Source organism: Lotus japonicus, chromosome 5 (assembly GCF_012489685.1).
Source record: "Lotus japonicus ecotype B-129 chromosome 5, LjGifu_v1.2".
NCBI classification, from domain to species: domain Eukaryota; kingdom Viridiplantae; phylum Streptophyta; class Magnoliopsida; order Fabales; family Fabaceae; genus Lotus; species Lotus japonicus.
Window position 1 is genome coordinate 52,744,487 of NC_080045.1, and position 14,651 is coordinate 52,759,137.

A 14,651-nucleotide genomic window follows, 5' to 3' on the forward strand; every position below is an offset into this window, starting at 1 on the left:
CTCCTGGAGCGCGTTTCATCGTTGATTTGCAGTGTCGCAAGAAACACAAAAATCTGATTGGGTAGTACACCTTTATATTCAAGTTTCGCGGCAACGCACTCTCACCTCTCTCTTTCTCTCTCTACATTCTTTCTCTCTCTAAACCCTGGCTTGTACTTCTCTTCTCCACCGAGCGAGCGAGCTTCAGCGGGAATCGATCAAACCCTATCACCGGTAAGAGCCACAGAACTCACCAGTTTCGTTCTCTGATCTGTAATCTAGGGTTTGAAATTTGGTAAATAGAACAGAGATTTCCGTTATGATATTTTCTTGATTTGGTTGAATTGTGGTTTTTCTCGATGATAATGCAGTTTTTGTTGGTAGCTGTTTGATGGTGCTGGTTGTTTGTTTATTAGTTGACTGATGCTGGTGGAATTTGTTTGTTTCTCTTTGAATAGGCGTGTTCCTTTCTCTTTTGAGGCGGGTGAGGGGGAAGGGTTCATGTTTTTTTGTTTTTTTCGACTTCGCGGTATGGTTTCAATGTCGCGACTCGCGAAGTCAATTGCTGAATTCAATGTGATTACGCGAAGATGTGCTTCGATTATATACTGTTTTGTTGCTGATTGGTTTTGCTTATCTTGCGGCGAATTAAATTTGCTGTTTGTCGTTTTAGTTTCGAAGTCAGGTGCATCGTAGAGTCTTAAACTGGTTAGGTTTTTTTTGGGGGAAGGCGGGATGACTGTATTTTGCTTTGAATTTATCTGTCTTTTTTTTCTTAATAGAGGAGTGCTAGCAACACACTTATCAAGCACACTCATGTGGGTCCTATCAGATTGAAAGTGGTACCCATCAAATAGGGAGTAGGACCTATATAGTTTAGTGGATTCCTATGAGTTTTAAATGCATTGGAAAGAGTAAGTTAGAGTGTGTTGATATCATTTCTCTTGTTAATAAAAGACCACCAATATGTGAAACTGTCCATGTGATTAGAGTCTTGGTTGTATGGCAAAAGCAAATGCCTGATATGATATGATGCAGTTGAGCTTTTGCCTGTATTTGTTTTTGTTCAGTGGGATCCTTAGTGTGTGTGCCCTTACATGTGTGTTAGTCCTTATCATTCAAAGGTCAGTTAAAATAGGATGGATGTGTGTTCTGTTCCTTGTTTGTTCTATTTTTGAAATAGAACAGAATGGTATATAAGGTTAAAAGAGTGGTCCATATTTGCTCCACTCTTCAAAGAGGAACATAATAGTACAATTGGTTCCATTCCATTTTGTTTATGTGCCAAATACTACCAAACAGTTATATAAGTGAGACACATGCAAATAATGTTAATGATTGGGCTTTATTACTTGTGGCGGAAAAGCAGAAAAGGAAGGCTGAAGGAACTTTTACTGTCTCTAGCCTCCATGTTAACTAAATGTTCCTCAAAAGAAATTTATGAGCTCCGTTTTTACTATGCATTATTAATCAGCTTACTAGTTGAGTTTTAACTGAGCTTATATCACTGGCTGTGACTGTTTTTTTGGTTCAGATACATAAAGGTTCAATGGCACCGACAAAGAAATCTAGAAGTGTGAATAAGCGGCTTTCAAATTCAAATGATCTTTCTCCTGAGAAAGATGGAGTTAATTCAAATAAATACAAGCTACGGGTATGTCTCAATTTGTTAGCACTTCTATTAATCTATTTCGAGACTGGAAGCCATAGGACACAACAAATAGCACATAGCAATGTGTCCTTCATGGTATAAAATTGTGATAAAGGTTTTCAAAGGAGTTTAAGTGGTAGTTTTTGGGTTTTACTTATGGAATAACATTGGTGTTATTATTTGTGTATTTGACTTTCTATGTTTTACAGTCAAATAAACTATGTTTCACCGGTTGGGATACAAGTATCTGATATATCATGATGCACAAATACAATATTTTTTTTGGAGAATACGTGGGTACACGATATAAATTTACATAAAATGGACATGTCTGTTAAATTCTGCCATTTTGTACAATTATTTTGAAGAAAGCACAACTACAAGAGTCATACTATGCTTTGAGGGAGGAAATTAATGACAAAGGGACTTGAATTTGTATCTTGTATTTTTTGGAAAACATGCCTTCAAGGATGGTAGGTACTCACTAAACAAAAACGGGAATATGCCAAAAATACAAAAACAAGTGTATCATACGAGTATTGATAGTCAATGTGGATATGATGCAAATAAGTTGCCGATTTTGGAGTATCCGTGCATCATACATAATAATTGCTCTCAATTTCAATATGTGCCCTGAACATGAGCAAGATGTCATCACGTGTTTAAGCCTCAATTTTTTTAATCCTTATTGATACACAGAAGAAAAAGTTGTCTGATAAATTGGGATCTCAGTGGAGCAAAGAGGAACTACAGCGATTTTATGAAGCATACAGGAAGTATGGGAAAGAGTGGAAGAAGGTATGCTTTTGTTTGCGCTATATCTCTCGTTTCTTACTCTTTCGTTTGAAAATTTGAGGATATTAGGGCTTGTTCTTTAATCTTCCTATCATCACCATCACCATTTTTATACATTTCTTGTTATTATTCTCCATTTTTATTAATTTATTTTTATTTCTAGGTGGCATCGGCTGTACGTAATAGATCCATTGAAATGGTGGAAGCTCTTTACAATTTAAATCGGGTAAATCAATACTAAAGTAGCTTAGTCTGTAGTCACGTTTCATTATACTTATTGTATGTATTCTGGCTTTAGGTTAAGAAATTAGGTATTGTCTTTATGCATGCGCTTTTGTTTGTTTCATAACTGATTTAGCTAAGAAAAATTAGATGATGTTTATTACAAACTGATTTATCGATGTTCTATTTGTACATATGGAAGCTCTCTGGCTTTTGTTTCTCGCACTTCCACTTTTCTAGTCACGTTTCATTATACTTATTGTATGTATTCTGGCTTTAGGTTAAGAAATTAGGTATTGTCTTTATGCATGCTCTTTTGTTTGTTTCATAACTGATTTAGCTAAGAAAAGTTAGATGATATTTATTACAAACTGATTTATCGATGTTCTATCTGTACCTATGGAAGCTCTCTGGCTTTTGTTTCTCGCACTTCCACTTTTCCTTCATCTGCTTCTTCTTTATTTTTGTTTAGATGAGATTATCAGATATCAACCCATGGCTGTCTGTTCACTAAATTGTAATTGTTATGCCAACATGAATCCATATATTATTTCACTATAAGTCTGTGTATCCTTGCTTATCTACAATCTCTTACTTCTGGCTATCATGAACTGGCTTATTGATGTTGTGTAGATCTGTTTATGTGTCATTCAAACTTCAAGTTTTAATTTACAGGCATACTTATCTCTGCCAGAAGGGACAGCTTCTGTTGTTGGCCTCATTGCAATGATGACAGATCATTATAGTGTGCTGGTAAGGTCAAGTTGATTCCTATTGTTACGAAAACCTCTTTAAGAATAGAGATTTTTTTCAGAAAGATGGGTGAAACTGTTCTGCTTAAAACTAAATTAAAGGTCTTTTCCCGTTGTAGGCCATGGCATCATTTCTTTTAGTATATTATTACATCTCTACTTCCTCAGCAAGTTTCTTGACTTTACAAATGATGTAGTTCATGCTCGAATTTGGATTTGCATGTCTCTTTATGTTTGTTTAGAAAGATTGGGGTTTTGGAAAGTTGAGCTCTTCTGAATCCAGTTTCATTTTGCCATTTTCCCCTCATGATATGTTAAATTTGCTTTGAGTATGTATTTATGAGTTGAAAATTTCTGGACTTGAAACTGACAGGATGGGAGTGATAGTGAAAGGGAGAGGAATGAAGCATCGGAATCTCGAAAACCTGTAAAGCGAAAGCGTGAGAAAGTTCAGCTTAGTGTCTCAAAAGATCCTCTCCAGGCTCAGACAATTTCTTCCAGTGATGGTTGTCTCTCTCTATTGAAGAAGAGACGCCTTGATGGTAAAATACCCGTCATGGTCTCACTCAGTATTTCTTTTTCCTCATTAAGGGAATCATTTTTGTGGTTTCCCTGTCCACAAATTGCTCCTCCCCCCCCCCCCCCCAAACTTTCATTTATCAATTTTTGCGTTCAAGATTAGGCGAGTTATCTATGACATGGTATTACAGCATATATGATCAAATGGTCAATAGTTTGATCCTTATTACCCCCATTCTTCGAAAGATTTGAATTATGTACATGGTCAAATAAGCTGACGTATTGTCACTGCTTCAATCCCAAAAGGGTTCTAGTATGAGAGTGTTAGATATAGATATAGAAGTCATTCATGACCTCTGACTTACCAGCGTAAGCTTTTAAGATACATAGACTCTAACCATTTCGAAATCATTGGAGAGGGAAGTTATAAATTTTTATTGTGCACTTTCCTCTTTCATGTGTCAGCATTTATCTTCAAGTTTTTCCCCAATTAGTATAAATAGAATTTGTCATTTGAAGTCAAGTGCTATCAATCATCGTGTGAATTTGGTATGCTAAACTTTAAGATTATGCATTACTTTCTCAATGTAGTTTGGTATTTCAGAGTGATCTTCGTTATATGTTGGCCTTTGTCAGGATTTGTTTTCCTATCTGTGGAAATTCCTTGCCATTAAAATTTTGAAATTAAATAGTTTGAGTGATAAAATTAGACCCTGCTTGAACAGCCTCTCCCTTCCAATGTATTTCAATGGGCATAAAACATGCAGGTAGAATACTTTCTTATTTCAATTCAACTTCCTTAAGCCCAAATATTGAAATGTGCAACGTTGGTTTTTCTGAATTTTTAGTCTTGCTCATATTCCTGGTAATATATTTTTCATAAATATATAAAATATTCTGCACAGGATTGCAGTATTGATGGTTATTAAATTAATCAGGTATCCAGCCCCGTGCTGTTGGGAAAAGGACACCCCGTGTCCCAGTCTGCTACTCGTATAGGAAAGATGATAGAGAAAATTATGTTTCACCAAATCAAAGAAGCCTGAAAGCAAATGCTGATGCTAGTGATGATGAAGTTGCACATGTAGCTTTGGCATTAACCAATGCTGCACAAAGAGGGGGCTCTGCCCTAGTTTCTAAAACACCACAAAGGAGAGCAGAGCAAAACTTCTCTCCTGTCCAGAGCTGGGAAAGAATGGTATTTATCTGTTTTCTGGCTCCTTCCACCATTATCTTGTATTTGTTCTCTTTCGTATTACTTCAAAGTGAGTGTATTCTGAATGTTGGAAAAAGTGTCTGACATTCAAGTAGGATCTCATGGAAATCTTTGCGAATGATTTGCTTGTTTTTTATATTTGTATTTAGAAGTACTAATATTTTATAATTTTTCATCCAGCACCAAATATCGGCGACAGCTCGGGCTAAGTTTCATGATGTTTCTGTGGATGGAGCGTTTTTGGAAGGAAGTATAGAAAGAAGGGGAGCTGAAAATGGAGAATATGTTAGGGATACTAGTTTCTTGACTGATATGAAAGGTATGAACAGGGTTGATGTTCTTCAGAAAGGGGGGAAATTGTACAAAAAGAAAGAGAAAGTGGAAAATGCTGTACACTATCAGCTTGATGATGGTGTAGAATCATGTAGTGGCACTGAGGAAGGACTTAGCAGTAGTTCTTTGAAGGAAAAAGTTGATCTTGAGGTTACTAATGAGAAACTTGAGCAATTCCCTTCAAGAAGTCAGAGGAAAAGAAGCAAGAAACTCTTCTTTGGAGGTAATTCTCTCACTCGAGATATATTCCTAAATTATTTTTTCGACTTTTAGTTCCTTTTCCTCCCTTAGCCTTGGGGCAAGGTTAGTGGTTGGACTTCTGCAAACTGTGTTTTTCCTTTTCTTCCAGATGTCTCTTAGTCTTAAGTGACAATATTTAATTACTTTACCCAACAGATGAAATCCCTGCCTTGAATGCTCTGCAAACTTTGGCTGATCTGTCTCTAATGATGCCAACATCTACAATAGAATCTGGTAAGAATAAAGTCTTTTTTTTAATGTAACTATGAGAAACATGCATAATTGATTACTGAACTCTTCCTCATTGCCCATCTAGAATCATCTTCCCTGTTGAAGGGAGAAAGAATGACTGTTGATAAAGATGGCAAGTCTGTTTTACCTGAAGCAACATCAAAAAGTAATAAGAAAAAAAAACTTAAACTCTGTGTGGCCGAGGGAGTTGAGGCTTCAACCACCAAAAAATCTAAACTCGGAAAGGACTCAGCAAATGATACTAATGCTATTTCTGAATCAAAAGAGCAGGTTCCCTTTGCTGATAGAAAATGGAAAAGAAAGCAGAAGTCCCCGATTTCTAAGGTAAAGACAGTTTACTCCTTTAATACTTTATTCGACAGATTTTACTTTTTGTGTGTTCGGCCTGCTTAAGTATTTATCCAAAACTGATTGTTCTACTCAGAAAAGCATTTTCTCTTATAATGGCTACATGTCTGGGTATACAAAAGAGCTGCTGTGCAATTTTTCATGAACTGTGATAACAACAACTGCATGTTTGTGTATACAAAAAGCTACTGTACAAATTTCTCTTGAGGAGGAATGCTAGGAATACACTCTTTTAAACACTTACAAACTCCATGTGATTGGTTTATTCTTTTTCAAAGTTAATACATTTGCCTCATGTTTAAAAAGATATGTTGACTTTTTAAAAAAATAAACCAGTCACATTGAGTTTGTCTAAAAGATTGTGTTGCTAACATTTCTCTTTTTATAGACTGTAACAACATTTTTTCATCATTATCATTATCCAAAATCTTCTCCACTGGGTGGGTTCAGATACGTGAGTCTACGCCATAATGCTGTGCCATATATTAAAATTTCAAATATATTATTCAGCTCTATAGTCCTCTTAATGATTTTGCCTATACTTTTTCTAGGTATTCCTCTACCCATAACTGCTAGCCTTTTTTTCATCTTTTACAAATTATTCTACATGTCTTCTCCATATATATGCCCAAACCATCAAAGACAAGGCTCTACCATCTTTTCTACATTTGGGATCTAACCCAACTTTTTTGTTTAATCATATATTTCAAATTCTATCATGCTTTAGTGTAACACTCATTCATGTTAGCATTTTTATCTTTGTTATGCCAAACCTACTTTCTTGTTAACTGTTTATTGCTCAACATATAGTCCCATACAATGTTTCAGGACTTACAGCTGTGCTGTAAAATATACCAGTTTTTTTAAGGCTTAAATAAGTTTTTGGTCCCTAACCTTTACCATATTTTGGTTATCGTCCCTCGCCGGAGCAAAGGTGGGTTTTAGTCCCTAACCTTTGCCCAAAGGTTTGGTTTTCATCCCTCCGGAGCTCTGGGTCACGCCGGAGCTCCGGTGGCCCATGTGGCATGGCCACGTGGGATTAATGAGCTGACGTGGAATTTGTTTTTATTATAAATAAATAAAAACCTAATTAATTTTTTTAAAAAAATTGTTTAAAATTAAAAAAAAAACTTAATTTAATCAAATCTTTAATTTTAGTCCTAAATTTTTTAACTCTAATCCTTCATCATCTTCACCATCTGCTTATAAAAAAATCACCTTCACCATCTTCATCCATCATCTTCAACAAAACCCAGAAAATAAACTCTAATCCTAAAAAATAAAACTCAAATCAGATCTGTACTGGACCCAGAATTCTTCAACCAATTTTCATTTCCTTTCCCTCTTCAACCTCATCAGAAACCCCTTCCCTCTTCAACCCCAAACCTACACCAGCTAACACGCACAGACATAGGGAGAGAGAGAGAGATCATGAGGGAACAATCTGCGAGAGAGGAACTAAAAGCGGTGGAAGTACGACACGACAACGACGATGGGTGGTCAGGGTTTCACGGCACAACGAAGGCGTTTAAGGTATTTGAGAGAAACCACCACCAACAACCAGAAACCTCCACCCTCATTCTCATCCTCCTTCTTTCATCTTACCTCGGAAACCACCACCACCAATAGCCAGAAACCCATGCTAATCAAACCATAAACAAGATTTTGTGGCAGATGAAGAAAAAGGCATTGCAAGTTGGGATTTTCGTCTTATGTCGATGCCCATGCTGTTTGTGTTGTGCGGAAGTGGAAGGAGAATAATGGATTTGTTGTGGGATTGCAAGTTGGGGTTTTGTGACCGATTTTATATTTCTGGACTTTCTTCTCTTGTGTGTGATGCTATTGAATTGAAGAGGATAAAACAATGGTGATTAAAGAAAGGGGTAAATGGGGTGTGGGTCTGATGCTATTAGATTGAAGAGAGGGTTTATGTGAGAGATTAGTTTAGGTTAAATGGATTTTTTATTACTGTGTTAAATTTTTTTTTTAAACAAAAAATTAACACCTGGGTTCATTAATCCCACGTGGCCATGCCACATGGGCCACCGGAGCTCCGGCGTTGACCCAGAGCTCCGGAGGGATGAAAACCAAACCTTTTGGCAAAGGTTAGGGACTAAAACCCACCTTTGCTCCAGCAAGGGACGAAAACCAAACATATGGTAAAGGTTAGGGACCAAAAACTTATTTAAGCCTTTTTTTAATTAGTTGAATTTTGAGCTTTCAAATCATGAGGTATATTACACTGCAATAAAAGATCAGCTAGAATTTCGTCTGAATTCTATGGCAGTTGTTGAGTAATACAAGTTATACCCATATGGTTTTGCTAATGTGACAATGATGATGATATGATGAAAGATCTTGAATCATGATAAAGTTTGCTATATTTATTATTCGTGTGGACCAATTATTACAATATACGTGATTAAACTTGATGCATTAGTTGTAATAGTCTTTATTGTCTAAAAATATCAAAATTAAGATAAAGTGAGTGCTAGTAATAACACACTCATTTAAACACACTCTCCAACATTCATGTGGTTGGTTTAGTTTTAAAAAAGACAACACCTTTGTCTCACTTCTTAAAAAGTTCGTTGACTTTTAAAAAATTAAACCAATCACATGAAGTGTGTTGGAGAGAGTGTTCAAAAGAGTGTGTTGCTAGCATTTCTCCCCAGATAAGATCATATTATAGATGATTTATATATATGATGTAAATATAATGTTATATTATATTAAGCGATAGTATTCTGTTTCTTTTTATGATATTTAAATTTTAAAATTAAAAACTCATTAATGCCATAGATATCAATAGAGATTGGTACGGATAAGGGAGAAGCACTACCCACACGGCCACACCCACTCATGCCCTGCCCTGCCCTGCCCCATTGCGGTGTCATCTAGGCAGATAGTTTGGTGTAGGTTGAACCACATTAAGCTCCTTGTCTCTTTTTCTTCTCTCTGTTCTTTGTTTGTACTCAGTCATGAACCAGTTATTCTAAATGTTTAAGCTGTTGGGTAAAGAACACATGATTGACAATGTACCACCTACCATGTGCTGAAATTCAATTTCTATTTTTTTATTAGAAGAATTTAGGGTGGCTAGGATCGAACTCTAGACCAAAGTCATAGAGGCTCTGATACCATGTCATGAACCAATTATCTCAAAAACTTAAGCTATTGGGTAAAGAACACATAAATGATTATATTTCTGACATACTCTGGTCTCTTATTCTCAAAAGATGCATGGATTACATTTATAATGTGCTTAACAGAGTCATGCATGTCTTGCAGGCTGTAGAGGGTGAAAACAAACCAGTGATTAAAAGAAAACAAAATGTTCAGGTTTTTGCCCTACCAAAACAATTGAAGACAGTCAAATCACCAGAGAATTCCTTGTGTAGTGATCAGAAAGATTTGGAAGTATCAACTGAAGAAATTCCACTTTTGAATGAAGTTGGTTTAAGTAAACAAAGAAGACTTAAGATGAGTTTACAGAGAACACTCAGGCCTAAAGAGAAGTCTTCTGAGAATATATTGAAAAGTCAACGTAATAAGCACTCCACCCAAAAGGTACATGTTTTTTCTTAATTTAAGTTGATTCTCTATTCTGAAGCTTTTTGAGGGGCTTAGAGTTTTTCTTTTTTAAATAATAAATTCCTTTGTAATTTGCAGGAAAAGCTTTCTAATTGCTTGTCATCTCCTATGGTTCGTAGATGGATTACTTTTGAATGGTTTTATAGCGCAATTGATTATCCATGGTTTGCCAAAAGGGAATTCATTGAGTACTTAAATCATGTTGGATTAGGAAATACCCCAAGGTTAACTCGTGTTGAGTGGAGTGTCATAAAAAGGTATTAAATTCAGTGGTGGTTACTTTGATTTTCTACTAAATCTTGTGAACAGTGAAGTATTTATTGTAAAGGACCTGACACTGCAATATTGCACTGGTTTCTGCAGTTCCCTTGGCAAACCTCGCAGGTTTTCTGAACACTTCCTACGTGATGAAAGACAAAAACTTCAACAGTATCGTGAATTAGTGAGGAAACATTATACTGAGCTACGGATTGGTGTTAGAGATGGACTTCCAACAGATTTAGCAACACCACTATATGTTGGACAGCGAGTAATTGCTCTTCACCCAAAAACAAGAGAGATTCATGATGGTAGTGTGCTTACAGTGGACCATGACAAGTGCAGGATTCAGTTTAACCGTCCTGAACTTGGCGTTGAATTTGTCATGGTAATATGATTTATTATCCTCCTGATTTTTGAAATTATAGGCATTGATGAAGAGGTAGTTTAAATTTTTGAGTATTATTATATTTTTTAGGGCAGATTGTCAGCTCTAATAGATATCTTTAATTTTAGGAAAGTAGGGCCATGGATTTAGGCTGTATTAAGTAAGGTAGCTTTCACTTATTCTTTGTCTACATTATTTCTGATCCTTGGATCCATGTGCATGGAAAAATACTCAAGAGGGGTTCCTGCCTTCAGCTTCTAGGAGAAGCTTATGATTGCTATATATGTAGCACCATCTTTTATCATTAAACTGTGATGGACATATACACACTATTCAGAATTCCTAAGTCCAGTTAGAATTCTAACATGAAGAAAATAAACTTAATATTTGTGAAAGAAAATGGTTTTCACATTTACTTGTTTTTAACATGTGCAATTTTTGGTTCAGGACATTGATTGTATGCCTTTAAATCCATCAGATAATATGCCAGAAGCTCTAAGGAGACAGATTGGTGTGAGAAAATCCCCTTTTATGACTAAAGAATCACAGATTAATGGAAATTCACGTTTTGGGGGTTGTGAAAAGCATGCTTCACCTGTGAAGGTATGCCCCTATTCAAGTGCTTTAGTAAAGTGAGGAAAGATTAGATTGCTAACGAGTATCAAACTATCAATTCATAATTATTATGCCTCAGATTTATGTTTTTGAATTTTGATGCTTATGCTTTTATTTTACAGTCTTTCTCTACGTGACATTATAATTTGTTGTTAATTTGATAATGTATTATCATATCAATAAATGAACTTTGACTATGAAAATAGCTACTTCTAAAGTGAAACTCCTTTATTGATGTTTTAACATGTGATTTTATCATGGTGTAAAAAAATTACCCTAAAAGTGAACCAAAATCAAACTCTAAATGTTTTTTGTTCCAACTTAAATATTTTTCTGCCCTCTCACCCTGTCATGCAGTAAGCTTTGAACAGATAATAGAAGATCTTCATCTTTACTATTTTTAATGATTTACATTTTCTTTATTTTTTACTAATGGACAAACCTTCATATGTATTTCCATTGTTTTGCACTAATATGATTATCTGGATGAATTTAATTACCCACCGATCTTCTTGACTTCCTAAAATCAGCAAAAGAAATACCTCAAGGCAACAAAAGAAATTGGAGAGGAGAGAAAATCTAGAGAAGTAGAAATTATGCATTGTTTTGATGGATGGAAATAAAAAAGAAAGAAATGGGAAACTATCTCCCTACCTGTTTGAGTGAGTAGAAAAGTAGGAAAAAAATAAAAAGATTTGAATAAATTAAAAATAAAAATAAATGCATCTGTACCCTATATAAGGAATTTGTTTAAATTAAAATATACGCACACATTAATCGATTAAGAAATAGGTTAACCATGGTTGGCAAAGAGATTGCTATCAGTAATTGAGAGAATGTTTACAGAAACCCCAATTAGTAATCGAGATTGCTACTGCCACTGGTGAATGTTGATATCAGATACATAGAAATATTATGTGTTCTAAAATTTACTTTTATTTCATAATTTCTTTAAAATCATACTGGGGGCTGATAACCATGTCGTTGCCCAGGAAAAGGTTGCTATCATTGATAACCTCTGTGTACAAGCAGCTTGTGCTCAACCGTGTAAAGTGACGCAGCATCAAGCTAAGGAAGCTGATATAAATGCACTTTCTGAACTAAAGAGTGCTCTAGATAAGAAGGTTTTTTCCCCCTTTATTTTTTTATGCACATAAACTTATACTCTTACGTTCAGCTTTTCTGGAAAATGTTTTACTTTCAGCTTTCATGTATCCTTTTCATTTGGGTATTTATGAATCTTAATGATTCATCTATCTTTCTATGTAAATTTACCTTGGTTTAATGTGGTCTTGCTCTGACTTTTTCGGGGGCTGCTCTTACAGGAGACACTGTTAATGGAGCTTGGAAATGCAAATAACAACTTATTAGAAAACCAAAATGGTGTGGAATGCTCTAAAGATTCTGAGGCTTTCAAGAAGCATTATGCCATGGTACTTGTAGAGCTAAAGGAAGCCAGTGGACAGGCATGTGGCTTCCATGGATTATTTATTTTATTACCGCATTCTGCATTATAACCTTGAAGTAACATTTGATTGGTTTTCATTTTCAGGTTTCCCAAGCTACGGTTCAATTGAGGCAACGCAATACTTACACAGGAAACTCTCTGCCACCAAGGATGGATCCCCAAGCAAGCTGCAATATTCACAATCATCTTTCCAGTGCATTGGATAGTTCTCTAGCACAAGAATTAGGGTCAACTGTCATTGAAATCATGAAAGGATCCAGGCTAAAGGCACATGCAATGGTGAATGCTGCATGTCAGGTACTGATGGCCTGTGGATGCTCTTCCCCCACTGCTTTTACAGTCATTATGAACTATACATTACATGACTATTTGAACTTGTTTCTCCCATTTTGGGTATGTGGGGAGAATTTTCTGTTATTTTGTCCTAGCAAATAATTCTTGGTGTTCAGGATCTCGCAAATTGTCTCATGAATTATGAGCAATGATGTATTGTTGGTTTAGCTGCAATCTTATAATGATCATAGTGGTCATAAGTAATAATTAAGTTTGATGTAATGGTAGCTCTAGGCTGTAGTGGAACACTTTTTACGTTAAATATCATTCAAGTATTATCTCAAGTTCTTTACTTAATAACACTTGGCACTTCTGGATGCTATAATGCAGGCATTATCATTGACAAAGGAAGGTGAAGATGCTTTTGTGCGGATTGGGCAGGCATTAGATTCTATTGATTATCAGCGATTAGCCTCCAACTCCAAGCTACCTGTGATCAGGTCACAAGATCAAGTGAATGGCACTTATTATAATCGGTCTATTTATTGTGCACCAGAGCCTTTACTCAATGATGCATCTGGACCAAAAGTGCACAATGATTCTGACAAAGTTGATATGGATGTTCTGTCAGATCTCATCACTTCATGTGTTGCTACATTAATCATGATACAGGTAATTAAGACAAGCCCAATGTGATTTTGAGCCATGTGTTCCTGATACTGGCCATAATTTCAAACTGCATATCTCTTCCTTTGTGCTTTCATCTTCCTTTGTGCTTTCATCTTGTCTTTCATATACTGAACATATCTTGCTACCAAAAATGAAATTAACGTTGTCTAACTTGCAGACTTGTACTGAGCGCCAATACCCTCCAGCCGATGTGGTTCAGATATTAGATTCTGCTGTTACAAGCCTGCGTCCATGCTGTCCTCAAAACTTTCCAATTTACAGAGAAATTCAAATGTGCATGGGAAGAATTAAGACCCAGATTTTAGCTCTCATCCCTACTTGACTTTTCTCTCTGAAGTAGCTGTGTATAGGATGCTGTAGTATTATTAGAGTTTCATATCTCATGGGAGCTCCTCGCCCCAATCACCCGGGGTATTTTGTCTGTATCAAGTATTGAGTTGATGAGTAAAAAATATCAAATGCTAATTTTATGGAGTGAGATTATCTAATCTAACTATCAAGTCATATTATACCATCTAAATAATCAAGTACACAAAACTTGGGCTTTTTCACGCTTATAATGTAACTTTTCAGTTTCCTAAAGTAGTGTAATCTTTCAAGAAATTACAAATTAGGGCAAGTCATGAGGTAACTCATACCTTATTTACAATGTAACGAGTGAAACACAAACTCCCTTTTTTAGCAAGCATTAATAAACAGATTCTCTACGCGCGACGGAAACACAAGTGAACACGTAGATGATGAAATTAGTTTAGACATTTGTTATGAATTTTTAATCTCACATTCAAGTCATTTATTGACTTCTATAGTCCAATCTACTTATTTGTCATTCCTTCACAATTTCACAGATCAACAATTTAACATCGTGCTATTCTACTCCCTACTAATGAGATTGTTGATAATTTGAATGAATATATGATGTCCTTGTTGCCCGGAGAAGAGAAAATTTATCCAAGTGCATGTAGCACATGTACATCAGACAACGATTATGATAGCTCAGATGATGTTCACACACTAGAGTTTTTTTAACACAATAAACTCTTTAGGTTTACCTAATC

The 14,651-nt window shown here is 35.6% G+C and overlaps 1 protein-coding gene across 2 annotated transcripts; it reads left to right on the forward strand.

The window, feature by feature from the left end:
* The first annotated feature begins 25 nt into the window (after nt 1-25).
* Nucleotides 26-14,138, forward strand: LOC130718909 (protein ALWAYS EARLY 2-like). Of its 2 annotated transcripts, none has more exons than XM_057569555.1 (19): nt 26-213; nt 1,514-1,633; nt 2,330-2,428; nt 2,589-2,651; nt 3,323-3,400; nt 3,773-3,941; nt 4,857-5,116; nt 5,315-5,690; nt 5,864-5,941; nt 6,024-6,283; nt 9,599-9,877; nt 9,980-10,158; nt 10,265-10,547; nt 10,995-11,150; nt 12,155-12,286; nt 12,488-12,628; nt 12,715-12,927; nt 13,294-13,575; nt 13,751-14,138. In XM_057569555.1, the coding sequence occupies exons 2-19, from the start codon at nt 1,529-1,531 to the stop codon at nt 13,913-13,915; spliced, it is 3,318 nt and encodes a 1,105-aa protein (XP_057425538.1). In that variant the 5' UTR covers nt 26-213; nt 1,514-1,528; the 3' UTR covers nt 13,916-14,138. The 2 variants fall into 2 exon arrangements, with proteins under 2 accessions (XP_057425538.1, XP_057425539.1); XM_057569556.1 differs by having other exon boundaries at nt 28-213; nt 12,488-12,595.
* Nucleotides 14,139-14,651: the final 513 nt, after the last annotated feature.